At 47.0% G+C, this 22,938-nt stretch overlaps 2 protein-coding genes across 6 annotated transcripts in view; one reads left to right on the forward strand and one right to left on the reverse strand.

Moving 5' to 3' along the window:
- The window catches only part of B3GALNT2 (beta-1,3-N-acetylgalactosaminyltransferase 2), a 75,260-nt gene extending 67,257 nt beyond the window's left edge, over positions 1 to 8,003 (forward strand). For 2 of the 3 annotated variants that reach the window (XM_042961311.1, XM_042961309.1), the window contains 5 exons: positions 944 to 1,127; positions 4,573 to 4,698; positions 5,280 to 5,439; positions 6,051 to 6,107; positions 7,857 to 8,003. In XM_042961311.1, the coding sequence (XP_042817245.1) occupies positions 944 to 1,127; positions 4,573 to 4,698; positions 5,280 to 5,439; positions 6,051 to 6,107; positions 7,857 to 8,003 (674 nt within the window). The remainder of the gene's footprint in view (positions 1 to 943; positions 1,128 to 4,572; positions 4,699 to 5,279; positions 5,440 to 6,050; positions 6,108 to 7,856) is intronic. The other variant, XM_042961310.1, reaches the window with a different exon arrangement.
- A 727-nt stretch (positions 8,004 to 8,730) lies between these two features.
- Positions 8,731 to 22,938, reverse strand: part of TBCE (tubulin folding cofactor E) — a 91,515-nt gene continuing 77,307 nt past the window's right edge. For 2 of the 3 annotated variants that reach the window (XM_042961307.1, XM_042961308.1), the window contains exons 8-18: positions 21,372 to 21,448; positions 20,265 to 20,360; positions 19,684 to 19,748; positions 19,506 to 19,570; positions 17,498 to 17,650; positions 16,344 to 16,497; positions 14,015 to 14,083; positions 13,186 to 13,245; positions 9,563 to 9,654; positions 9,329 to 9,417; positions 8,731 to 8,819 (exon numbers count right to left, since the gene is read on the reverse strand). In XM_042961307.1, coding sequence (XP_042817241.1) covers positions 8,783 to 8,819; positions 9,329 to 9,417; positions 9,563 to 9,654; positions 13,186 to 13,245; positions 14,015 to 14,083; positions 16,344 to 16,497; positions 17,498 to 17,650; positions 19,506 to 19,570; positions 19,684 to 19,748; positions 20,265 to 20,360; positions 21,372 to 21,448 — 957 coding nt within the window. In that variant the 3' untranslated portion in view covers positions 8,731 to 8,782. Of the gene's footprint in view, positions 8,820 to 9,324; positions 9,418 to 9,562; positions 9,655 to 13,185; positions 13,246 to 14,014; positions 14,084 to 16,343; positions 16,498 to 17,497; positions 17,651 to 19,505; positions 19,571 to 19,683; positions 19,749 to 20,264; positions 20,361 to 21,371; positions 21,449 to 22,938 lie in introns of those variants that run through there. The other variant, XM_007086038.3, reaches the window with a different exon arrangement.

The following is a 22,938-nucleotide window of genomic DNA, read 5'->3' on the forward strand; positions in this document are numbered from 1 at the left end:
TTTGCTTTTTAAAAAAATTTGTTGATGTTTATTTTTGAGAGAGAGAGAGAGAAACGGAGCACGAGCGAGGGAGGGGCAGAGAGAGAGGGAGACAAAGAATCTGAAGTTGGCTCTGGGCTCTGAGCTGTCATGTCGGCACAGAGCCCCATGCGGGGCTCAAACCCACGAGCTGGGAGATCATGACCTGAGCCAAAGTCCTACGCTTCACTGACTGAGCCACCCAGTCGCCCCTGACGAGAGTGTTTTAAAATTGATTCTGTGGCACCGGATTGTACATATCAATTAGCAATAAATACACCTTTTCCTCAGTGCCATTTTTCAGTGGCATTCATCTCAACATGCAAGATCAGGGTAATTTTTTTTTTTTTTTTAACCCTAGTGATTCCTTAAGACCAGCATCCATCCAGTCTGTTCTGCCTTTTTTTTTTTTTAATGTTTATTTTCTTATTTTGAGAGAGAGTACAAGTGGGAGATGGGGGCGGGGGCAGAGAGAGACAGAATCCCAAGGGTCCGCTCTGGTCAGCACAGAGCCTGATGCAGGGCTCGATCTCACAACCGTGAGATCGTAACCTGAGTTGAAATCGAGGACGCTTAACCGACTGAGCACCAGGGTAATTTCTTTAACTGCTGTACTCCGTGGTGCGGATGGGCCATGTTTTCTGTAACCGACAGTGCTGGGGGGAACATCCTCGGGAGCACATGAAATACTGCCTCCAGGGCTGGGTCTGAGTGGCCTTTCCCGGTGTGCGCGTCTTCCGCCCGACAGGCCGCATTGCTCTCCGCGGAGAGCGCGTGCGCTCATCCCGGGCCGCGAGGAGAGTTCCTATCAGCTGCTCTCCGTTGGGCGTCTCGGGGAAGGAGTGCAAGTGCGCGTAATGTTCCACGTTCTGGGGCTGAAGTTTACAGTGGTGTTTTTCTCCGACTCTCGGCTTTTTCTTTGTAGAAGGTGATGCTCTCTTACAAAACCTTCATTCTCGCCCTCGAAGACTCCTTGACCATATGAGTAATCTCCACAGGGAAGATGCCTTACTGAGGGAGGAAAGCAGCGTCTACGACGACATCGTTTTTGTGGACGTTGTTGACACTTACCGGAACGTTCCTGCAAAATTACTGAACTTCTATAGATGGTAAGTTGTAAAAAAAACGTCGGGCAGGTAGAATTTGTTTTATTGTTCTTTGGGTGTAGAAACAATTTATCAACATTAGACCACTGAATTTTTAAGTTTGTTTATTTAAAAAAATTTTTTTTTAACATTTATTTTTGAGACAGAGAGAGACAGAGCATGAACAGGGGAGGGTCAGAGAGAGGGAGACACAGAATCCGAAGCAGGCTCCAGGCTCTGAGCTGTCAGCACAGAGCTGGACGTGGGGCTCGAACTCACAGACCGCGAGATCATGACCTGAGCCGAAGTCGGCCGCGCAACCGACTGAGCCACCCAGGCGCCCCTAAGTTTGTTTATTTTTGAGAGAGAGAGCATGTGCATAAGTGGGGTAGGAGCAGAGAGAGAGAGAATCTGAATCAGGCTCTGCACACTTTGTGGGAGTCAATTGATGTGGGACTCAGACTCACAAAACATGAGAACATGTCCTGAGCTGAAGTCAGACGCTTAACTGACTAAGCCACCCAGGCTCCCCCTGAATTTATTTATTTACTTTGAGAGCGAGCGAGCTGGGGAGGGGCAGAGAGAGAGCAAGAGAAAGAGAATCCCAAGCCAGCTCCTCACTGTCAGTGCAGAGCCCAACACGGGGCCCAAACTCACGAACTGCGAGATCATGATCTGAGCCGAAGTCAAGAGTCGGATGCTTAACCGACTGAGCCACCAGGCACCCCTGAATTTTTTTTTTAAACAACCCTAAGGCCCCTGAACACCTGGGATGTGATCTGTTGTATCCTGGTTCTTTGCGAGAACTTTTAAAATTCTGCTGCTTTCTTATTTACATGAGCAGATCCATGACATGAATGATCTTTATCAAAAACAGGGCAAAAGTTGGTTTCATTTTGAGTCATCTGCTCTTGGAGTCAAAATCGGTCCTCTGAGTCACTGTCTTGGTGGTCTCGAGCCAGTATCAGATGAAAATCTGTGAGTTTGAAAATGGCCCCCTTTCAGTTGTGTTCATACCCACCGACCTAAACGGCCCGAGTATAGTTTCCTCGAATCCAGGTTAATGATCTGAATTCTGTTCAGCTGAACATCCACATTATATTTCCATCCTCTTCTCCACGCATTTAAAAACCACTTGCCCTGGGGCGCCTGGGTGGCTCAGTTGGTTAAGGATCCAGCTTCCAGTCAGGTCATGATCTCGCGGTTTATGAGTTCAAGCCCCGCATCGGGCTGTCTGCTGCCAGCACAGAGCCTGCTTCAGATCCTTGGTCCCTCCCACGCTCACACATTCTCTCTCTCTCTCAAAAATAAACAAACATTTAAAAATATGTAAATAAAAAAAAATAAAAACTACTTGCCCTAATTCCAAAACTTTTATGTAAGATGAAATCCAAAAACACTTGGAGTCTACCATAACTTCCCCAACCTTTCCATATTTCGTAGACCTTGGTTGTAATTCCTACCTTTATAATAATAATGGCAATAACAACTATTTTATATATATATATATATATATATATATATATATATATATATAAAAATAGACAGAGAAAGAGAGAGAGTTAATATTACTAGTTACTCCAGGGTCCCCTAACGTGTCATTGAGCCCTTGAACACTGTCCACCCTAAGTGCAGAGCTAACACCTGCCTCTGTCTAAACCCATAGTGTTTTCACATCTTTGTCTTTACAACTTTGTCAGTGAGCTTGTTTCCTGGTGAGCCCGAGAGTCTGTTCCTGTCCCCTCTGTTGTCCTGGGCAGAGTGGGAGGTGGTCAAGCACTCTGTGGACACAGTCCCCTGGTCCTGAGGGGGAGACGGCCTGATTTGTTTATGGAAGATGATGTTTCCTAGCTAGGGCAAGTTAATATAATTTTGGGGTCACCTTGTGGGCAGAGGGCAGATATAAATAAGGGTTGGAAATTGGGGCGTGTCTGGAATATCAGGGTTTTGTTTGGATAACTAGAGTGAGAAAGAGAACCTTCTTTATTTAGCTCAAGGCCGATAGTAGGGGTTCCTGTGGTAGGGGGGCCAAGGCAAGAATATAAAGAGGCAAAGAGAAGGAGTGGAGGTCCAGGAAATGGGAAATCTGGATTGTGGAGTTCTAGGGCTTTCTATAGGGAGCTGATTGACGGTTGTGGAAGTTGAGTTGAGTTGAGATACCACCACCAGTTTCAGCTTTGTCTCCGGTGCTCCAAACAGGTCTCTGAGGTCTCGGCCTCTCCCCTCAGTCATTACTGCCACTGTCTTGGGCCATCATCTCCACCTGCACCACCAGTGGAGGGCTCCCAGGGTTGTGGTGGGGGACCCGCTCCCAGCTGCTCGCCTGTGCGCCCTCTTCCTTCTCTGTTCAGTTGCTTGGTCAGCGACCGCAGTGTCCTTTATCAAAAAAGTTCCTCCTAATTAGCAAATAGATAGCATGTGTGCCCATGATGCTAATGAGAAATAAACCATAGAAGCACAGGGTTAAGCAATTTGGTGTGGACCTATTGTTGTTAGATTCACCATTGTTGGGCTTAATGAAACTTTCTCCAGATTTCTGTCATTTGGTTCCCTAGCAAGACTCTGGGTATTTTGTTTTGTTTTAATCAAAGATGCATGGGGGTTGGCAGGGTGAGATGAAGTCAGTTTTCTACTTGCCCTCATATGTCTAGGTAAATGAAGTCACCCTCCTGGGCCTCCTAAAGGTCATTTATAATAGTTTAATAGCTGGAAATCGTTTCCAAGGGGAAATATATTTGTGTCATAACTCTTTTAAAAACCATAAAATGTGAGTGTAGCATAAATAGTGGCACAGAACAGAGCATCTTGTACAACAGCATTCTGTGTGTGGGGCCTCGTATGACACCTGTCCCCTCATCCTGGGCCCCTGTCGCAAACACACGTTACGAGGTTCGAACGCTGAATGGATTTGGTGGCCTGGCCGGAGCAAGGCCAGTAAAGTGTTGTTTGAGCATATGTTCACTTAAGGCATCTTTTTTTTTTTTTTTTTTTAATTGTGTTCTTGTTCTTTTGTTCCTTTTATATTTTTTTATGTCTGTTTATTTGTAAGAGAGTGTGTGTGTGCGAGCAGGGAAGGGGGAGAGAGAGAGGGAGACACAGAATCCCAAGCAGGCTCTGCACCGTCAGCACAGAGCCCGACATGGGGCTCGAATTCACAAACCATGAGATCATGACCCGAGCTGAAATCGAGTCGCACGCCTCACAGAGCCACCCAGGCGCCCCTCTTTTGCACCTGAAGTCAGCCTGGTACTTCTCTGTGTTATGCCACTTAGTGAACATCCAGCAGGGACTGCGGTCGGCAGCAACTTTCTGAGCAAATGTTCTCAACATCGAAGGAACAAGAAGCTGAAAAAGTGTACAGGCAGCTCAGGGACAGCTTTTCATTAAAATATTAGCGGTGTCATCGCCTTGGCGTCGCCGTGTCTCCTTGTACGGACGCACTGACTTCCGTGTTCCCTTTTGCCAACAGGACTGTGGAAACAACCAGCTTTGATTTGTTGCTAAAAACAGACGACGACTGTTACATAGACTTAGAAGCTGTGTTTAATAGAATTGCCCACAAGAATCTGGACGGGCCTAATTTTTGGTGGGGAAAGTAAGTTAAAGCTTGTTAGCCACTTGGCCTTCAGGTACCTGATCAAATGGAATGAATTTATAATGAAATACATAAGCTGTCTTTCACAAGCAAAACGTGGTTGAGCTGGGCAATCCCCCTCCTAGGCTCCTGGGTTACTGTATGTTGTTCACCACGTAGAGGGAAATTCTTCAAAATGAGAAACCTCAGGCTCATGTAATGAAGGAGGAGACACGATAGGGCTTTTATCCTCGTGGCCCAGAAAGAAGTGGTTAGAATAAATTGGTGACACATTTCTTGAAACTGCTGCTTCTTTAGAATACAGTGTGGATTAATGAGGGGTTTTTAGCGTATGTACACAAGATGGTCTGGCACTTCCAGAAACCCCACAAATGTAACCTTGAGAGAATCCGATAGACCATTCTTTTATACGCCACACCTGCCAGCTGGAGAATTGCTTTTCTTAGACTAAAAAAACACTTCTCATTCTTTCCTCACCTTTACAGCTTAGCCCTCTGTAGTGATAAGAAAGGGGTGCGGCCTCCTAGTGGTAGGACAGGGGTCAAACCAATACGAAGAGACCAACTTGTCTTGAATCTCAGTTTCAGACTGAACTGGGCAGTTGACCGAACCGGCAAGTGGCAGGAGCTGGAATACCCCAGCCCCGCCTACCCGGCCTTCGCCTGCGGCTCGGGGTACGTGATCTCCGGGGACATCGTCCACTGGCTGGCCAGCAACGCGGGCAGACTGAAGACCTATCAGGTGACTCGGGATCTCTGACCCAAGAGTGTACAAGCTTCACCCGGCCCAGGGTCCCATCGCTGACACAGAGCTGGCGTTCCCCAGGGAAAGCATGTTAGTCTTTCTGGGTAGGATTCACCCTCAGAGGTCAGGGATGCAGTCCTCGCCTTCAGATCCTGGCTCTAAATTCTATTCCTAAACCTTTTCTTGAGCCTGCTTGTTTTCAGACTATATTTTATAAGTATAGTCCCTGGAGGAATGGAAGGCTTGACCAAATTCATAAGAAGGAAGACGATAGAGCAAGTGTTTGCTTTCTGTTGATTCCAGTGACGGTGGCAATGAACAAGCTGCCCGGCTCTCGGATCCAGTGTCCTTCACACGGTCGTGCTGGAGGTTTAAGGCCCATGAGAAGGGCGGACCGGCCACTTGCTATATTGTCTCCAGTCTTCTCCTTGCGATGTGCAGTTCATGGCCGCTGGCTTTTACTCTGTGTACAGGTGTTAATACGGTCTTGGCATTTGCTGGTAGGATAACGAGAAAACAAGTAGAGGATTACGAGAATGTGTGGCATCCCGTTGAAAGATGATACAGCATTTAAACTTTTGCCTTTAAACTTCACGGGGCACGTACAGGGTGAAGACGTGAGCATGGGCATCTGGATGGCCGCCATAGGGCCCGCACGGTACCAGGTAAGCAAGCCTGACGGGGGACTGGCCCCGGGGCACTCGGGAGGCGAAGGTCCTGTGTCAGACGGGCACAAACGGTGAATTGAAGATGATTCACAGAGCTGCACTCTTGATTGAATGCACAGTAATCCACATAGGTTCGCATATAGTATTTTTCTGAGTTTAAACCAAAAGTAAATATTCTGTAAGTTTTCCTACTCAGAGAAGAACTGGGTTTTATACGTTTGGTCAGAAATTCTTTGCCACTTTAAAACTTAAAGAACCAGGCGCCTGGCTGGCTCGGTCGGTAGAGCATGCGACTCTTGATCTGAAGGTCATGAGTTCAAGCCTCGTGTTGGGCACAGAGATTACGAACAACAACCAAAAAACCCTCAAGGAATCAGCTGGCTTAGGTTTCCAGCAGTGGTGGTTCAAGGACCCTTCAGCCCCTCTGACTGATAGAACTAAAACACTGTAAGGTGTCTTTTAAAATAAACTGATCAGTGAGCCAGGAAAAGAATGAATTTGCAGAGACCAGAACAGAAATAGCCCTGAGAAGACGGCAGGTATAAAGCTGGGGTTTGCCTCCAAGAGTTCTGTTGAATTTTGGATTCTTGCGGCTTCCACTTTGGCCACAGAAGGTGGGGGGCGGAGGCACGTGCAGGGTCTGCCGGACACGACCTCTGCGTGGCGCCCCGGCCCCAGAGCAGGGCACCCTCGCTGCAGGGGTGAACGGGAATAAACTCCCACCTGCTGGGTCAGCTTTGACAGTCTGTGTCCTAGTGAAGCCCAATCTGACTTAACTGAACACTGAAGCTAATTTTCTGTATCTGCTAATTGTGCTGTCCGTGGTCTCTGTGGGCCTGAGTCTGTAGTTTGATGTTGCTTATGGAGCTTGTTTCTTGATGTGCTGAGAGACCGGTGTGTGTGACCTCATGTTCCTCGGAAATGGAGGTATTTAAAACTCCTTCCACAGAGGGCCTTACCGTCTACTTGAGTGCATTACCAACGAATGTGACTCATGCTGCACACCCACCCAAGTGCAGGCGGGGTTCTAGACGCTCAGGGTCAAGGCTGAGACCCAGGTTTTGTTTTCTAAATTACACACACACACACACTTTCTCCTTCCCTCCCTCTAGGGGGTCCTGGCTGTGTGAGTCCCCGGGGCCCGTGGCCTTTTAAAACCCAGCAGGGCCTTCGGGGCACACGTGGACTCTAGCTCCTTTCCTCTGCCACCAGTTCAAACATGCTGTGAAAAGACTTGATTCTTTCTAGCATCTTTATGTTCTTAGACGGCAGGGGTTTCTCAGGCTCTGTTGTATCACCGGGAAGTAGCTGGTGGTCAAGAGTCGGTCCTTCCTGTTCACCTTGCCGGCATCCGCTCACCTTTACTACCCTCGCCGTGACTGACCTTGGGCAAAGTACCGCACACTCAGTCTCTCAATCGTAAAAGGGAAAGGATTCCTACCTCACAGGTTTTAGGAGAATTCACAGTATTTATTTATAAGGCGCCCGCTGCCATCCCCAGAATACCGTGAGCTCCCATGGGAACAGCTGCTGTTACCTCTTCTCACAGCCGCTGGGAAACTTTCCGCTTGCCCTTCCCAGGCTTTCTGGTCACAGAAATCCCCCCGCTGCCGCCCCCCTCCCGCCCCCACCTGCGGTGGTTTCGGTGGTTCGCACGCAGGTGTCTTTGAAGGCCTCTGCCGGCTTTCGTGGTCTGATCTTCAAATCCGTTCCACGGCTCCCAAGTTCACCTTTGTTTTCCTCCAGGACGGCCTGTGGCTGTGTGAGAAGACGTGCGAGACGGGAATGTTGTCCTCACCCCAGTACTCCCCGCAGGAACTGACCCAGCTGTGGAGGCTGAAGGAAGCGTGTGGAGACCCCTGTCAGTGCGAAGCGGCCGGAGGAGGGTCGTAACTCGCGGTGTGTGAGGCTGAGGGTGTGTGCAAGCGAGAGTCTGAGGAGAGCCTACGGTTGGGCTGTCGATTCCATGTGTCTTTCGGGATTGTTCTAGGTTGGCACTTTTTACCTGTAACCAATGTGATATTTCTAGACGTGTGCACAAAATTTCCTTTTTAAAAACCGACTGCTACTGTAGCATAAGAAAAATTTTATTTCTGTATTGGAAGAACATTTGAGAAATACCAAATTGTTTTATAAAACAAAAAAGTTTCTAAAAGCTGATGTATCATTTCTAGTTTATGATTCATTACTATCACTTTTGGTTAAAATTTGGCCTAGTTCAGAAATCTTGAGTAATGACAGAGAATGTGAATTTCAACCTGGATTACAGAATAGTTCCATAAAGCATAATGAGGATAATTAAGGGCCAAAAAGAACTCACAGAATGCTGTGTGGTCACTGATACCAAAGCTTGGGGTTTCTGGAAATGTCTGAAGTGGGCAACTTGAAAAGGAACCAGTCGACTCGGTTCAGGACTTTGGTTTTAAAGTTCACTTATTAAGTGGGCTAATTCAAGTTTTCTTTTGCCATTTAGCACAAATCCTGAAGGTCGCAGTCTGGTACTATTGAAAAAAAAAAACTAAAATGTGGATATAGGTCAAATACCTCTCAGGGTTTTAGTGACATAGGGAAGGATACTGCTTAAACAGTTGACACTTCAAATGAGTTTTGCTTTCCTCCTGTCATTGCCCGATGGTTCCCTACTACACGTGAATTCCCATCAGAGCTGGTCTTCATCTGTAGAAGAATATATGCCCAGTGTAGGTGCAGCTGCAGGAGAAAGCATGGGATTCATTTTTGCAAGTACTCTAAAAATAGTGCAGCAGAGAAGAGAGATCATAGCATATGCGTTACACACAGAAGAGGTGCCTCCCTGAGTTCAAGGGACATTTTCCAAAATGACCTTCCAAGTCCTTTTGGTAACCTTTTAAACTAGTAGCAACAGTGGAATTCCATTAAAACTGGTCTTATGCTGGACCTTAACTGTGTTCAGATTTCATTAGACTAGCTAGGTTCTATTTAATATTTAAAGTAGCCATGAACCATAAATACGAAATAAAATCAGAAAGTCATTAGCAGTAACCAAGGCTTTGCACCTACTGTTCTATATATGCCTAGAAATGGTCTCTTCCCAATGAAAAATACCACTTTTTCTCTACTTAGGGCAAGTTGTAAAACCTCTTCTTCTGACAGAATTGTTCCAGAGTATCATTCCTTTCCAGTGAACCCCAGTCATGATAAAACAGTGGAGTCTCTGAACTTGATTAGTTGGCTGTTACCATCGCACTAACAGGTAGTCTCCGTTTTCCACAGAATAGAACTGTAATGACTGCTGGTCATTTTCTAGCTCAATCTCTCTGCCAGGCATCTAAAAACAGAACAAAGGGTTAATACATCAAAGATGTCTGTTTTTCACCGAGAATCCAGCCGAGTCACAAAGAGCCCCAGCTGAATGACGCGTCTTACGGGGGGCAGGACCTAAGCTTCACTCTGTGTTTCGCTGGGCAACTTACTTTGGGACTTTCGTAGGACAGCAGAAGTTCTGACACAGGCACTTTGAGAAGACGTGACAGCAGTCCCTTCACCTTCTGAATGGTCATGGAATCTGTCAAAAGACACACCCTCAGTTCCCTTGAATAACAGTTCCGTGTAAAACGAGCTCACGTGACAAGCCCACAGTCGCAGTGACTCAGTGTTCCATCATTAGGGAAAGGCTCACCTGCCCCCGGGCGGCGAGAGCCCGGTCCACACCACCTACTGGACATTCGGGAAGCTGTGGGAAACGGAGCCAATGTTTGACCTAAGTGCCCTTGACAATGGCTTTTCATTACCATCTCAGTGGTGTTTAATATTTCCTCCTTACTCTGAAGAAACCGGAAAACCTATTCTCTGCACAGAGGAGTAAATGTGAGTGAAATCCTGACCTTCCTAAACCTCTGTGATCACTCACTTCTGGATGGCTGAGAGAACGCTGGGGCGGGGCGCCCCGAGGACGTCTGTCCGTCCCTCTGCCTTGGTTTCCTCCCTGGGGAGTGAGGGAGGCCCAAGTGGTCTATAGGCTCCCTTCGAGCGCGCCCAGTCTGTGGGGATTAGGACGTGTAAATGCCCTTGACATGCGAGGGGGATTTACTCAATGAGCAAATGCTTTGGTTTGTTCAGAAAACGCTATGAACTTCTTTCCAAAGATGGGTTGTGGTAAATACTGGATATTTTGGTGATGAGAAATAGTTTCTCTGAAGCTTTAGCTGGAGGTACAGCAATAGTGTGGTGTTCCTACAAATATCACATGTATTCGAATATTTTTCTATCAAAAATGATTTTTGTAAAAGCTGTGTGTGTTTTTATGCAACTTGTCATAATAAATGTTATCTTTATTTTAGAATAAAAACTGGCCTTATTTATGTGTTGAATATAAACACTTAATTACACTTGTAATTTTAATGAACGTAACTTGTTCTTTTACATGTGAATCTGTGTAGATAATCTTGTCCTTTCAAAAGCCTTAGGTGGACCGGCTTTCCTTGTTTGGAGGGTGATCAGCGATGGGTTAACTCCTCCACAGCAACAGGGAAGACACATTCCTAACTCACATCAGAAACAGAAAGTTTGGTCACAAAACAATCCTAAGAAGAAATCTGCCTACTCGCACTGTGTCTTTAGAAAAACAGCAATTTGCATGTAATGCTCTAAATAACAATACCATTTTTAATGTGGAAGTAACACGATTGTCTTCACATTTAGAAAATGTAGAGATGGTTAACTGTCCCTGTGCCTCCCCATGACCACTGTTAGAATTTTAACGGGTAGGGCGCCTGGGTGGCTCAGTCGGTCAAGAGTCCGACCTCAGCTCAGGGCATGATCTCATAATTAGTGAGTTGGAGCCCCTCGTCGGGCTCTGTGCTGACAGCTCAGAGCCTGGAGCCCGCTTCGGATTCTGTGTCTCCCTCTCCCTCGGCTGCTCCTCTGCTCGTGCACTCTCAAAAAATAAAATAGAACACTAAAAAAATTTGTTTTAAGTTTAACAGGTATACACTTCGAGGCGTTCCTCCGTTTCTAGAAGGATGGACAGGTTTCACCTGCAGCGGTCCATCTTTTCTCTCTTCACGCCAGTTCCTCTAGACCTGCACAGCCCAGCACAGCCGCTGCGTGGCTAGTGAGCACCTGAAGTGCGGGGAGGAAATTGAAATTATGATTTCAATTTAAGGCATTTAAATTGTGGCTCGTGGCAGCCATCCTGGACAGTGCGGCTCTAGACCTACTTCGTTCTCTTTAAAGATCCATGATACGGCCATGCGTGGCCCAAACTCACTCAACCACCTATTTCTCCACCGGTGAACATCTGTTTTTAATTCTACCATCACGAGTGCCACAAGGTAGAATGCTCGGTCGTACCGTATGCCCAGACGTATGGGCAAAAGACAATGTTGCAGTCGTTTACATTTCCTTATGTATCACGTTTTGAAGAACAGTTACGTTGGCGGTTGAATATTGGCAGCATGTGGCGTAAAAATCGATAGCAAGAACTGTTGTAATCTGCTGGCTTGCTGCCAGGTTTCGAGACCACAGGACTCCGATTCTGTACCGCTTGAAGCAGTAAGTATTACATATAATTTCTATGGATGATTCTGCTCTCTGCTGGGTCCATCTGAAGATTAACACAAATCAGTGCATGAACATGGTGGGTGTGCCGGGGGGGAACCGCACCTGAGAAGAACTGGGACACAGGTATAGAGGGTGGAAGAGGAGAGGGTGAGGCCACTCTGTCGCCATCAGCCTAGAGCCACAGTCACACGCACACCCGGCCACAGTCCTTGACGGATGGAGCTTGGTGCCCTTCCCCAAAGGAGCCCTTGGACAGAAAGCTGAACTCAGGGCTGACAACATTCTTGAGCCAATATTCCTCAGTAATAACCTCCCCAGGAGTTGATTTTATGGGTCTGGAAAGTAAAGGGAAAAGCAAACACGCATCCAAAGCCTACACATTAACAAGAAAGCTCTGGGTCTCTCACTGGTCCGTCCCCGTGAGTGTCTTTACTGACAGTACTTAAGTCTGAAAACAGAATAACCAAAGGGGAGCCACTACTTTGAATTGCTAGTGATCTAACAGCAGAATTACAGATCACAGGAACAGAAATTAGACTGCTAAGGAAAATGGAGTAACACTGGTATTAAATGACAGCTACCAGTCAGAAAGGTACCCCTGTGAGTACAAACCCTTCCATAAGCGACACTGTGAGCTTGTAGGATTTGATAAAAAATTAATTTAAAAATAAATGTGAATTTACTGCACTGACAGGCAAACAAAGAAGAGTCTTTTACTAGAGTCATTTATGGTGATCTACATTCCATTTCTTGGGCAAATCCTCACTGTTCTAAATTTAACCTGTTGATACTACTATTTAACTCTGAATCAAGTTTAATCTTGAGAATTCTTGAGAATTCACAGTATGCCCAAAAGATGGGCTGTAATTTTTTCTCTAAGTTTAAGGTCACTTAGAGGAATCTAGTTTGTTGACACAGAAGTATTTTCGGAATAAAATGAATTCAGTTCCAGCAGCACTAATGTTTAGACGGAGTTCCGAAGTAGCTTTTCCAAAAGAAAACCATTTCAGTGTTTCCGTTAAAAGACCACGTCTGAGAACTTTCCACAGGGACTCCCGATCGGTAAGGAGTCAAGCGTATGAGAAGTCACAGATGTCCAAATAATTCACGGCTCGGGTCACTAGGACACATTTCCTGTTTTACGAAGGGATGGTGAGACAGACCTCAAGCCCGGTGAAACAGTCTCTCTGGGCCAGAGCAACAATTTGAGAACTAACCCGAGGTGGATGCAGGAAAGGCCGAGCCAGTCCAGCACTAATGACTTTGGCTGAAGATGTAAATGTGCGCAGGGGCTTCTGGTTTAACAGGACTTTCCTAGATAAGCTGATATGGTTACAGGAGACTCGGGCTTCCGGGAAGGGGTTGGGGGGGGGGGGGGGGGGGGGGAGGACGAGGATGCTGGCACGATTAGTTGTATTTCAGATCATAAAAGATGAGTGAAAACCTACTCTAGAAGTTCAGACACTTTGCTTCCAGCCAACTCCTAGGCCAGCAATTCATAAGCGCAATGAGTGGAAAAGCCTGTTTTTCTTACCTGGCAGTTGTTTTTCTGTGACTTTCTGATCAACCTGATTAGGATATTTTATCTTCAGTGCTTGAAGGAAAAAAGGAAAGAGAGTGACTGAGACCTACTGTAATAAGGATTTAAATTACACACACACGTTAACAGTAGCTGACAAATGATAATGGCTGTTCCGTACAGCTTGGCTCAAATCCTAATAAAGGGTCTTACCGATGTTGAAAATCCCTTCTGTTAATACTTCACAGAATTACTAACAACAACAAAAATAGCTGGACCAACGTTCTAATGCCATCCCTTCTCCCCTTAATAGTCCTTTCCTGAGAATTTGGCTGTGTGTTCCAGTGTAAGAAAAGTCACACATTTACAAATCACAAGTCCATTCACTTCTCACATACTGCCCATTTATAACACCATTAGGTGAATTGAAAGCATGAGAATTGCCAAAATGTCCAATATAAGAATTAAAATTATTTTAAAATGTTTATTTTTGAGAGAGAGAGAGAGAGACCAGGCATGGGTGGGAAAGGGACAGAGAGAGGAGGAGACAGAATCCGCAGCAGGCTCCAGGTTCCGAGCTGTCAGCACAGAGCCTGACGCGGGGCTCAAACCCACGAACCGCGAGATCGTGACCTGAGCCAGATTCGGACACTCAACCGAGCCACCCAGGCGCCCCCCAATATAAGAAGTTAGATAGGCTTGAGAATTCATCATTTCTCTAAAAACTGAAGTACTCACTTAGGTACTTACTTAAGAGAAACAATCCCTACTAGCTCATCACTATCTGTTTCCGCGCCTAAGGACGCGAATACAAATACGCGGTCTTTGAGTGTGAGGTTCTTACTTAGTAGCTGGTTTTTGAGCAAAAACGGCTGTCGTGTTTTGAGTTCCCCGTCTTCAGGTGCACCATATTCTGCGGAAGAAGAAATAAAAAAGGATGAGTGATAAGCCTTAAGCCACCGGAAGCAAAAATACAAACAGTAAGTGTTTGCATAGCCTTTTCCCTTCCGGGGATAAACCTCGCAGCGGCTGCCACGCTAACCTGGCAGCGGGGTCCTTTAATTCAGTTACTGGTTTGCTTGTTTATTTTTAGGAAGGGCGGACGCAACTGCTTGCAAGCCTGGGACCCCCATCGCTGATCCTCACAGACGGCGCCCCGACTCGAGCTGGCAAGAGGAGGCTGGGCTTTCAGACGCTTAGGGCACTTTTTATTCAAAGTTTCACCTTTGCTAACCGTTCCCTCGCATTCTGGGTCCTGAGAGAGAAGCCTGGTGCCATCTGGGACACAGCTCACGGGACACCTTCGAGTCTCGGCCAGAGCGCGTGACACCAGGCCGGGCGCTCAGCACCTCCCCCTGCCTGGGAAGGGGATCCCATAGGAGGACGTCAGAAAAGCTGGAGCCTTCCTGCTCGAACTTCTGCTGGGCCAACCGGAGACCGCGTTTCTAGAAACACCCCCAAGTATCTGTGCTTTCGTCTCGTAGCGTTCTCAGCCGTGAAATGCTGGGCCGTAGGCACAGGAATGCGTTAGAATCTTCCCTTCCCGTCACCTCCCCCCAGTGCTGCAGAATTCACCTAAGGTGGCCAGGAAATTGGGCCAGCTAATAGAGTGATTTGAAAGCAATTCCCGTAGGCAGCTTTTCTTCCTCAAAGATCATGTTCCAGCCTGAAGCGCTTATGCGGTGAGCTTCTTGCATTAGGAAATATATATTAAAAAAAAAAAAAAAAAAAAGAAAATCACATAAAAGTGAAATTTGGAATAATAATGAAGTCAAAACAAAATGGAAAGCTACATCAGGGACTAAGAATCATGAAGTCATGGCTTCAGTGCCTGAGGACCCAGGCTGGTGAGGGTGAGGAAGTACCTTGTGTTCCCAGTGCCCAAACCAGTAGGGGACACGCACACGGGGAGCTCTCAGGACAGAGCGCTGAGCAAGTACCGTGCACTCGTCTGAACTTTCCTGGACGTTAGAATCAGCTGGGGAGCTTAAATGCCGATGCCCAGATTCTACCTTGACATCTGTGTGTTTTTTTAAGTTTACTTATTTTTGAGAGACCAAGAGAGTGTGAGCAGGGGAGGGGCAGAGAGAGAGAATCCCAAGCAGGCTCCGCACTGTCCGCACAAAGCCCGACATGGGGCTCCAACTCACGAACCGTGAGATCACGACCCAAGCCAAAACCAAGCGTCAGATGCTTAACTGGCTGAGCCACTCGGGCGCCCCTTAATTTTTAAAATGCCCTCAGTACGTTTCTGGGAACACACACCCCAATGTTTATAGCAGCACTATCAACAATAGCCAAAGTATGGAAAGAGGCCAAATGTCCATCGGGGGATGAATGGATAAAGAAGATGTGGTATATATATACAATGGAATATTACTCGGCAATCAAAAAGAACAAAATCTTGCCATTTGCAACTATGTGGATGGAACTTAGAGGGTATTATGCTAAGTGAAATTAGAGAAAGACAAAAATCATGACTTCACTCACACGAGGACTTTAAGCAACAAAACAGATGAACATAAGGGAAAGGAAACAAAAATAATATAAAAACAGGGAGGGGGACAAAACAGAAGAGACTCATAAATATGGAGAACTGAGGGTTCCTGGAGGGGGTGTGGGAGGGGTGATGGGCTAAATGGTTAAGGGGCACGAAGGCATCTACTCCTGACATCATTGTTGCACTATACGCTAATTTGGATGTAAATTAAAAAAAAAAAAAAATTAAATTAAAATGCTCTCAGTACAACCCGAGTCAAGATACGCTGGAGTGCTTCCTGCCCCCCTTAAAGGAGGGAGAGTACTGCCTCCTCGAGCAGGGAGTCGGGTGAGCAGGCAGACACGACAACTTCCACGCACAGCTGCTTTCCGTCCCGAATGCCAACCTCTCTCTTCGGGGAGCGCACGCCCTTTCCCAGCTTCCTTACTTCTGCTCAGACAGCTGCCTGCTTCTCTTTCCTAAAGGCAGTGGTTTAATTCTTGCTCCCAACTCGCTGGATCGGCCCCAGGAAAGCACCCGTCAGCTATGCAGAGGAGTACGAAGAGACCCAGAGGAGAAAAACGGTGGCACCGAGGGTCCCCTTTGCTCCCCAGCTGTTCTAGCTGCAAGGCCGCTGGCAGGGAGGGGGGTGGGGGTCGCCGCGCGGGGAAGGCTCCGGGCCTCATGTACGTACTCAGGCAGAGCGACTGGTATCTGGGATGGGCTGCAAGAAATTCTTCATTTGGCCTGTTTTTGTCTGGATCCTGATGTCCGCCAGCCTTTTTCCATTCATTTCCAAATGCTTTTCGGTAATCAAGCTCAGCCCCACGCCTTTCCTCTGGTAGAATCTATATTAATGTGAATCAAAACAGGTCTGTTAAGGTGGTTTTTTTTTTTTTAATGTTTATTTTCGAGAGCTAATAAACAAGGGGGAGGGGCAGAGAGAGAGGGAGGCACAGAATCTGAAAACCGGCCCCAGGCTCCGAGCTGTCAGCAGAGCCCGACACGGGGCTCAAACTCATGAGCCAGGAGATCGTGACCTGAGCCGAAAGAAGTCGGCTCCGCTGAGCCACCAACTGAACCACCAGGCGCCCCCGTTGAAGTGTTCTTCTAGCGAGTGTTTGCATTTTGTACCCTGTCCTTCCTCCACTCTTCACACACACAGAATAATCACGTCGAGAGGGACGACGCTTCGTATGGCTTTACCTTTCCTCGCTAACACGGACAGAATTCAAGAGTTTACTGAAGAAGAAAAACCAGTTTCGGTCTTACGCTTTTCTTCATGAGAGTATTTGTCCACCTGCCGGCGTGTGGGCTGCGGCAGGTGTCCTGGGCCCCTGGGGGCGCTGACACCACAGGCGAGCGGCCCCACCTGGGCAATCGGCTGAGGAGAGGACAGGCTCTGCGGTTCTGTGTCCCGTCTGCCTCTGCCCCCCCCGGGAAAAGGAGCAAGTGCCCAGAATCCCTCGCCCCTCCTCAAGGGGCAGCTAGGCAACTTCTGTCCTCACCTGAGTAACGCCGCCTCCCGAGGAGTCGGAAAGAAAGACTTCTTAGTACCGCACAAGGGCAGTATTTTACCATACGGGGGGAAAGCTACATCTGAACCCTTTACAAGATTCAGGGGCGCCCGGGTGGCTCAGTCGGTTAAGCGTCCGACTCTTGATCTTGGCTCCGGTCCTGATCCCATGGTTTGTGAGGTCGAGCCCCGTACAGGACTCTGTGCTGACAGCGTGCAGCCTCCTTGGGATCCCTCTCTCCTTCTCTCTGCCCTTCTCTCATTCACGCATTCACATGCGCTCTCTCAAACAACCAACCATAAAATACCTCATCGTGATACTAAGCGCCCACCTCACATTTGTTCAGGGTCTTCAGCTGACCGATTTTGGCGATGATGAACTGGCGTGTGGTCTGTGGTCCGCTGCCTCCTTCCGTCAGGGGGTTTCTTACGCAGGACAGAGCACGCAGACTCTGTAACTTATCCAGCTCATTGATAAATGACCACTGAAACCCAACGGAAAAAATACGTGAATATAAGCATGTTTCAGGCTACTTTCCTAGATGATTTGAACTAGCCAGAGAAAAGCCTGAATCTCCAGTTCCAATCAGAGGCACTGGATCTCATCATGCACCAAGCACCCACTAAGAAGACCGTGCGCTTTTACTCTAGAACTGTGCCGTGTAAAATGACCGTCTGCTGACGGGTGAATTAAACTAATTTCTCTGTTAATATTTTTGGGTTTTCTGAGGAGTTTCACCCTGAGGAAGCACTTCTCTTTCAATCTAAAGTATCTTTTGACTACAGCAAAATAGAAAGTTTCTGCAGAGCAAGGGAAACCATCAACAAAACTAAAAGGCAACCTACAGAATGGGAGATCATTGCAAATGACATATCCAATAAAGGCTGAGTCCAGAATATGTAAAGAACTTGTAAAACCGAACGCCCAAAAGACAAATACAGTAAAGCCTTGGATTGTGAGTAACTTGTCCTGCGAATGTCCCGCAAGATGAGCAAACTTTTCTGATAAATTTAACTTGATAAACGAGCAACGTCTTGCAATACGAGTACTACGTGAGGCCGAATGTCACATGATCACAACTGAGCCAGTGGTTCTTGAAATTCGTTTTGATATACGAGTGCTTTAGAGTATAGTTTGCCTCCGGAACAAATTATGCTCATAAACCAAGGTTTTACTGTGATTCGATTAAAAATGGGGAAAAGAAATGAACACATTTCTCCAAAGAACACATCCAGATGGCCAACAGATACAAGCAAAGATATTCAACGTCACTCATCATCAGGGAAATGCAAATCCAAATTACAATGAGGTATCATCTCACACCTGTCAGAATGGCTAGTATCAAAAACACAAGAAGCAACAAGTGTTGGTGAGGATGTGGAGAAAAAGGAACCCTTGTGCGTTGCTGGTGGGAATGCAAACGGGTGCAGCCACTGTGGAAAACGGTATGGAGGTTCCTCAAAAAGTTAAAAACAGAACTCCCTACAATCCAGTCATCGCATTACTGGGTCTTTACCCCCAAAATACAAAAACACTAGCTTTGGGATACATGCACCCCTATGTTTATTGCAGCATTGTTTACAAGAGCCAAATCATGGAAGCAGCCCAAGTGTCCATCGATAGGTGGCTGGATAAAGACGACGTGGTATGTATGTGTGTGTGTGTGTGTGTGTATACACACACACACATACACACACACAAATACGCACACACACAAATACGCACACACACAAATACGCACACACACATACACACACACACACACACACAAATACGCACACACACATACACACACACACACAAATACGCACACACACATACACACACACACACACACACATATATATAGTAAAATATTACTCAACCCTCAAAAAGAATAAAATCTTGCCATTTCCAACAACATGGATGGAGCGAGAAAGTATTATGTTACATGAAACAAGTCAAAGACAAATAACCTATGATTTCACTCATGTGGGATTTAAGAAACAAATGAACAAAAGGAAAACACAAGAGACGAGACAAACTAAGAAAAAGAATCTTAACTCTAGAGAACAAACTGATGGTCACCAGAGGGGAAGGGGGTGGGGGTGAAATAGGTGACGGGGATTAAGAGCACACGTATCACGATGAGCACTGGGTCCCGTGGGGAGGTGTTGAATCCCTGTATTGTACACCCGAGACTAATAGGACACTGCATGTTAACTCCACTGGAATTAAAGTTAAACACTTCAATAAAGAATAGTGTTAAAGTGAAATATTTTTTAATAGAAGGAACCTGCAAACTCCATCATAAGAGTGGAAGTGAGGATACAGTGTGCACATTGTGAAGAAGCTCTTACTTGTGAGATCTGATTGTCATTTACTACAAGGTACTGCAAGGAAGGAAACATTGATGTTTTGCGCCCTGGAAAAAAGGAGAATTAAGTTACACGGCAGAAGTGAAAGAGCAGAAGTATGGGCTACGGGGCGGGGGGGGGGGGGGGGGGGGGGGGGGGGAGTAGAGTTAATCTCAAATACCAGTTCCTGCATCCGGAAAATGTATAGAAGAAATTCCGACGTCAGAAAGGATTAGTTGTTCTAATCTGAAATTTAAAATGTTAAATTTGATTACAAGGAACAATATGAAATGCTACAGGCGGTCAACCAGACTAGATTTGTAATGCTCTTCCCCCACCCTAGGTTTTTGTGCCCCATGAAAGGCTTAGAAACCACAGAGTCCGGTTTAGGGCGCGCAGAGAGGACTGTTCACGCTACGTTGTGAGGGCTCCCCAGTCACCTAACTGCTCCTGGTGCCCGCGGCAGTGCCACGTGTTAACGGGTCTCCAAGAACAAACAGATGTGATCTGACTTCCGTAAGTTTAATGAATGAAGACTTCTGACATTAGCACCAGGCCGAATTACCCTTTCCTCAATGACCTAGTACAGACACAGACTGCGCACTACGTGGTCTGCAAACACCTCCTCTACGTAAATTCAGAGAAAAGTTTCCCAAAGGGAATTCGTGTGTGAATTCCATCTGAGCAAGTACACAGAGCCTACGATCCATTCACGAAAAATCTCCTAAGCACTGCTGTAACGGCATTTTAGGAGCAAATTACCTGGGGAGATAGGCTATGAGAAACAGCTGATTTTCATCAATTAATGGATTAGAGGAAAGGTCTAATAACTTGACTGTCTGTAGAACATCCGCCGGCCTGTGTGGAAAATCAAAGTGTGTCAACATGAATTTAACCTGACTTGTCTTCAAAGATATATGGCTTTTAAAATACCTGCATTTGGTGTAAAGGAGGTGAAGGGAGCAGGAGGCGAGGGGACAGCACTGTGAAAGGGCAACAGGAGGGAGGGACCCTTGCAGTGCTGGAAATGTCCTCTATGTGGATGGACCAACTTCAGGATCCTGGCTGTGGTATCGCACCCATGGGAGAAAGTGGGTGATGGGTACAGGGACCTCTGGGCATTATTTCTTATAACTGCATGTGAACCTCAAATCATCCCCCAAATAAACAGTTTCACTTAAAAACACCTGCATTCACCTGTATAATAAGTCGTTCCATACAGTGAAGTCTCATTGGCTTGAATCCTTTCATTGGGAATGTATTATAAATTTGCCCACGTTTAATTTCACATAGTAATTTAATGATATCAACAAAAGAGGCAAGACAACATATTTAATTTACTCAAGGAGAATAAGCTTTTCCATAGACTCAGTACATCAATCTTACACACACAGTGCTACCTACAATGCAGGATTTGAGCCGTATAAAAGCATTTCCTCTAGAACCTCCATTTAGAAACAGAAGTTAACTATATTTCTATGAAGCTACTAAAGTTCTGGTCTTCAAATATGTTTAATTCAAGGCTTACACTCCGATGGGCTGTAATTTGTGAGTAATAAGCATTTTCCCATTCTTATTTGCAAATCCTTAAACAAAATAATGTTGGGGGGCGCCTGGGTGGCTTAGTTAAGTGTCTGATTCCATTTCTGCTCAGGTCATGATCTCACGGTCTGTGGGATCAAGCCCCACATCAGGCTGTATGCTGACAGTGTGGGGCCCGCTTGGGATTCTCTCTCCCTCTTTCTCTGCCCCTTCCCCCCATACTCTCTCTCTCAAAATAAATAAAATTGATGATGGGTATAATGGAGATCACGTGTTTATTCAGGATGGCTGAATGGCGACACGCGCGTGGACGTGAACCCTTGTTACCTTTCCGAAATGGAGATGTCGTTAGACTTGAGGTACAGCTCCTCCAGGACCGGCCACCCGGGGGCGCACCGCAGCACCTAGAAGAGAAACTCCGGTCAGGGCGAAACAGCCTCTACTGGTCCTTCCTGTGTGTTTACTACCGTACCTTCCCCATCAATTCAGTTCAGTTACCGTTCGGGAAACAAAGTGCCCTACGGACATTTCATCGCAGACTCTAATTCAGGCCAGGAGTGCCAGTGGACGGGCGGTAACACTTAAATGTTAAGGGCTGTGTTTTAATGACACGGCCGCATAGACATCGGGCACTCTAAGCTACAAGCGGGCCATCCAGGGGCGTCCTGAACTGTACAAGGCTCGTGCGAAGTAGACTTGCAGACAGGACAGTTTGCTTACCCAAAAAAGGAAGGGACTTGAGGTCCCCACCTGTCCTCGATTCTCAATGCCAACCCGGGTTTGCGAAGAGGACGCTAATCGGACGGTACTTCGCAACCAGGGTTTCTAAATTTCCCCACTTGCACTTCAGCCCCAGCATCTCGATCTCCAAGTGCCCTTCCTGTTCCGATGCTCAGTCTGAACCCCACTCACCAGGGAGGAGCCCTAGGACACAGGCGCACCAGGCAGAGGTGATTCGTCCCTAAGGGAGGTGCCTCGGTGGCATTTCATAGACGAACCACTTGGCTGGGGATATCCTTATCTGCACTTGGTTCCAAAAAGGAATACGCTGGGTGTGTGAGGTCAGTTAACCTCAAACAGAAAATAGCAGTGCCAGATATAAATCCCAAACGCTGCCGGGTGAGGGACCCCCGAGCCCACTGTCGAGCCCAGCTGTCTATGATGAACGGCGGCTTCCAAGAGCCAAACTGCAAACAAGAAAAGGATGCGAGAATCTTCCGGCAGCTCCGCCTCGGAGCACTTGCGGGAAAACCCAGCGAGCTAAAAGCCCAATCCGCAGCTAACTTGGGGGCTAAGTTCAGCCTGTGTGAACTGCACAGCATTATGGAGCGCCACCGTCTAGAACGATGGCAGAACAAAACAGAAGGAGCCGAGAGAGAGAACACCGATCCCAAGATAGAAAATTCTACCTCACTACAACAAGTTTGTAACTCCTTTCTGTGAGGCAGTTTAAAGGATCCTATTATTTGGATAACGTGATTAAAATGAAGGCACAGGGGCGCCTGGGTGGCGCAGTCGGTTGAGCGTCCGACTTCAGCCGGGTCACGATCTCGCGGTCCGTGAGTTTGAGCCCCGCGTCAGGCTCTGGGCTGATGGCTCGGAGCCTAGAGCCTGTTTCCGATTCTGTGTCTCCCTCTCTCTCTGCCCCTCCCCCGTTCATGCTCTGTCTCTCTCTGTCCCAAAAATAAATAAAAAACGTTGAAAAAAAAAAAAAATGAAGGCACAGTCGGGGCGCCTGGGTGGCGCAGTCGGTTAAGCGTCCGACTTCAGCCAGGTCACGATCTCGCGGTCCGTGAGTTCGAGCCCCGCGTCGGGCTCTGGGCTGATGGCTCAGAGCCTGGAGCCTGCTTCCGATTCTGTGTCTCCTTCTCTCTCTGCCCCTCCCCCCTTCATG

The sequence above is a fragment of the Panthera tigris genome, chromosome D2 (genome assembly GCF_018350195.1).
Source record: "Panthera tigris isolate Pti1 chromosome D2, P.tigris_Pti1_mat1.1, whole genome shotgun sequence".
Taxonomy (NCBI): domain Eukaryota; kingdom Metazoa; phylum Chordata; class Mammalia; order Carnivora; family Felidae; genus Panthera; species Panthera tigris.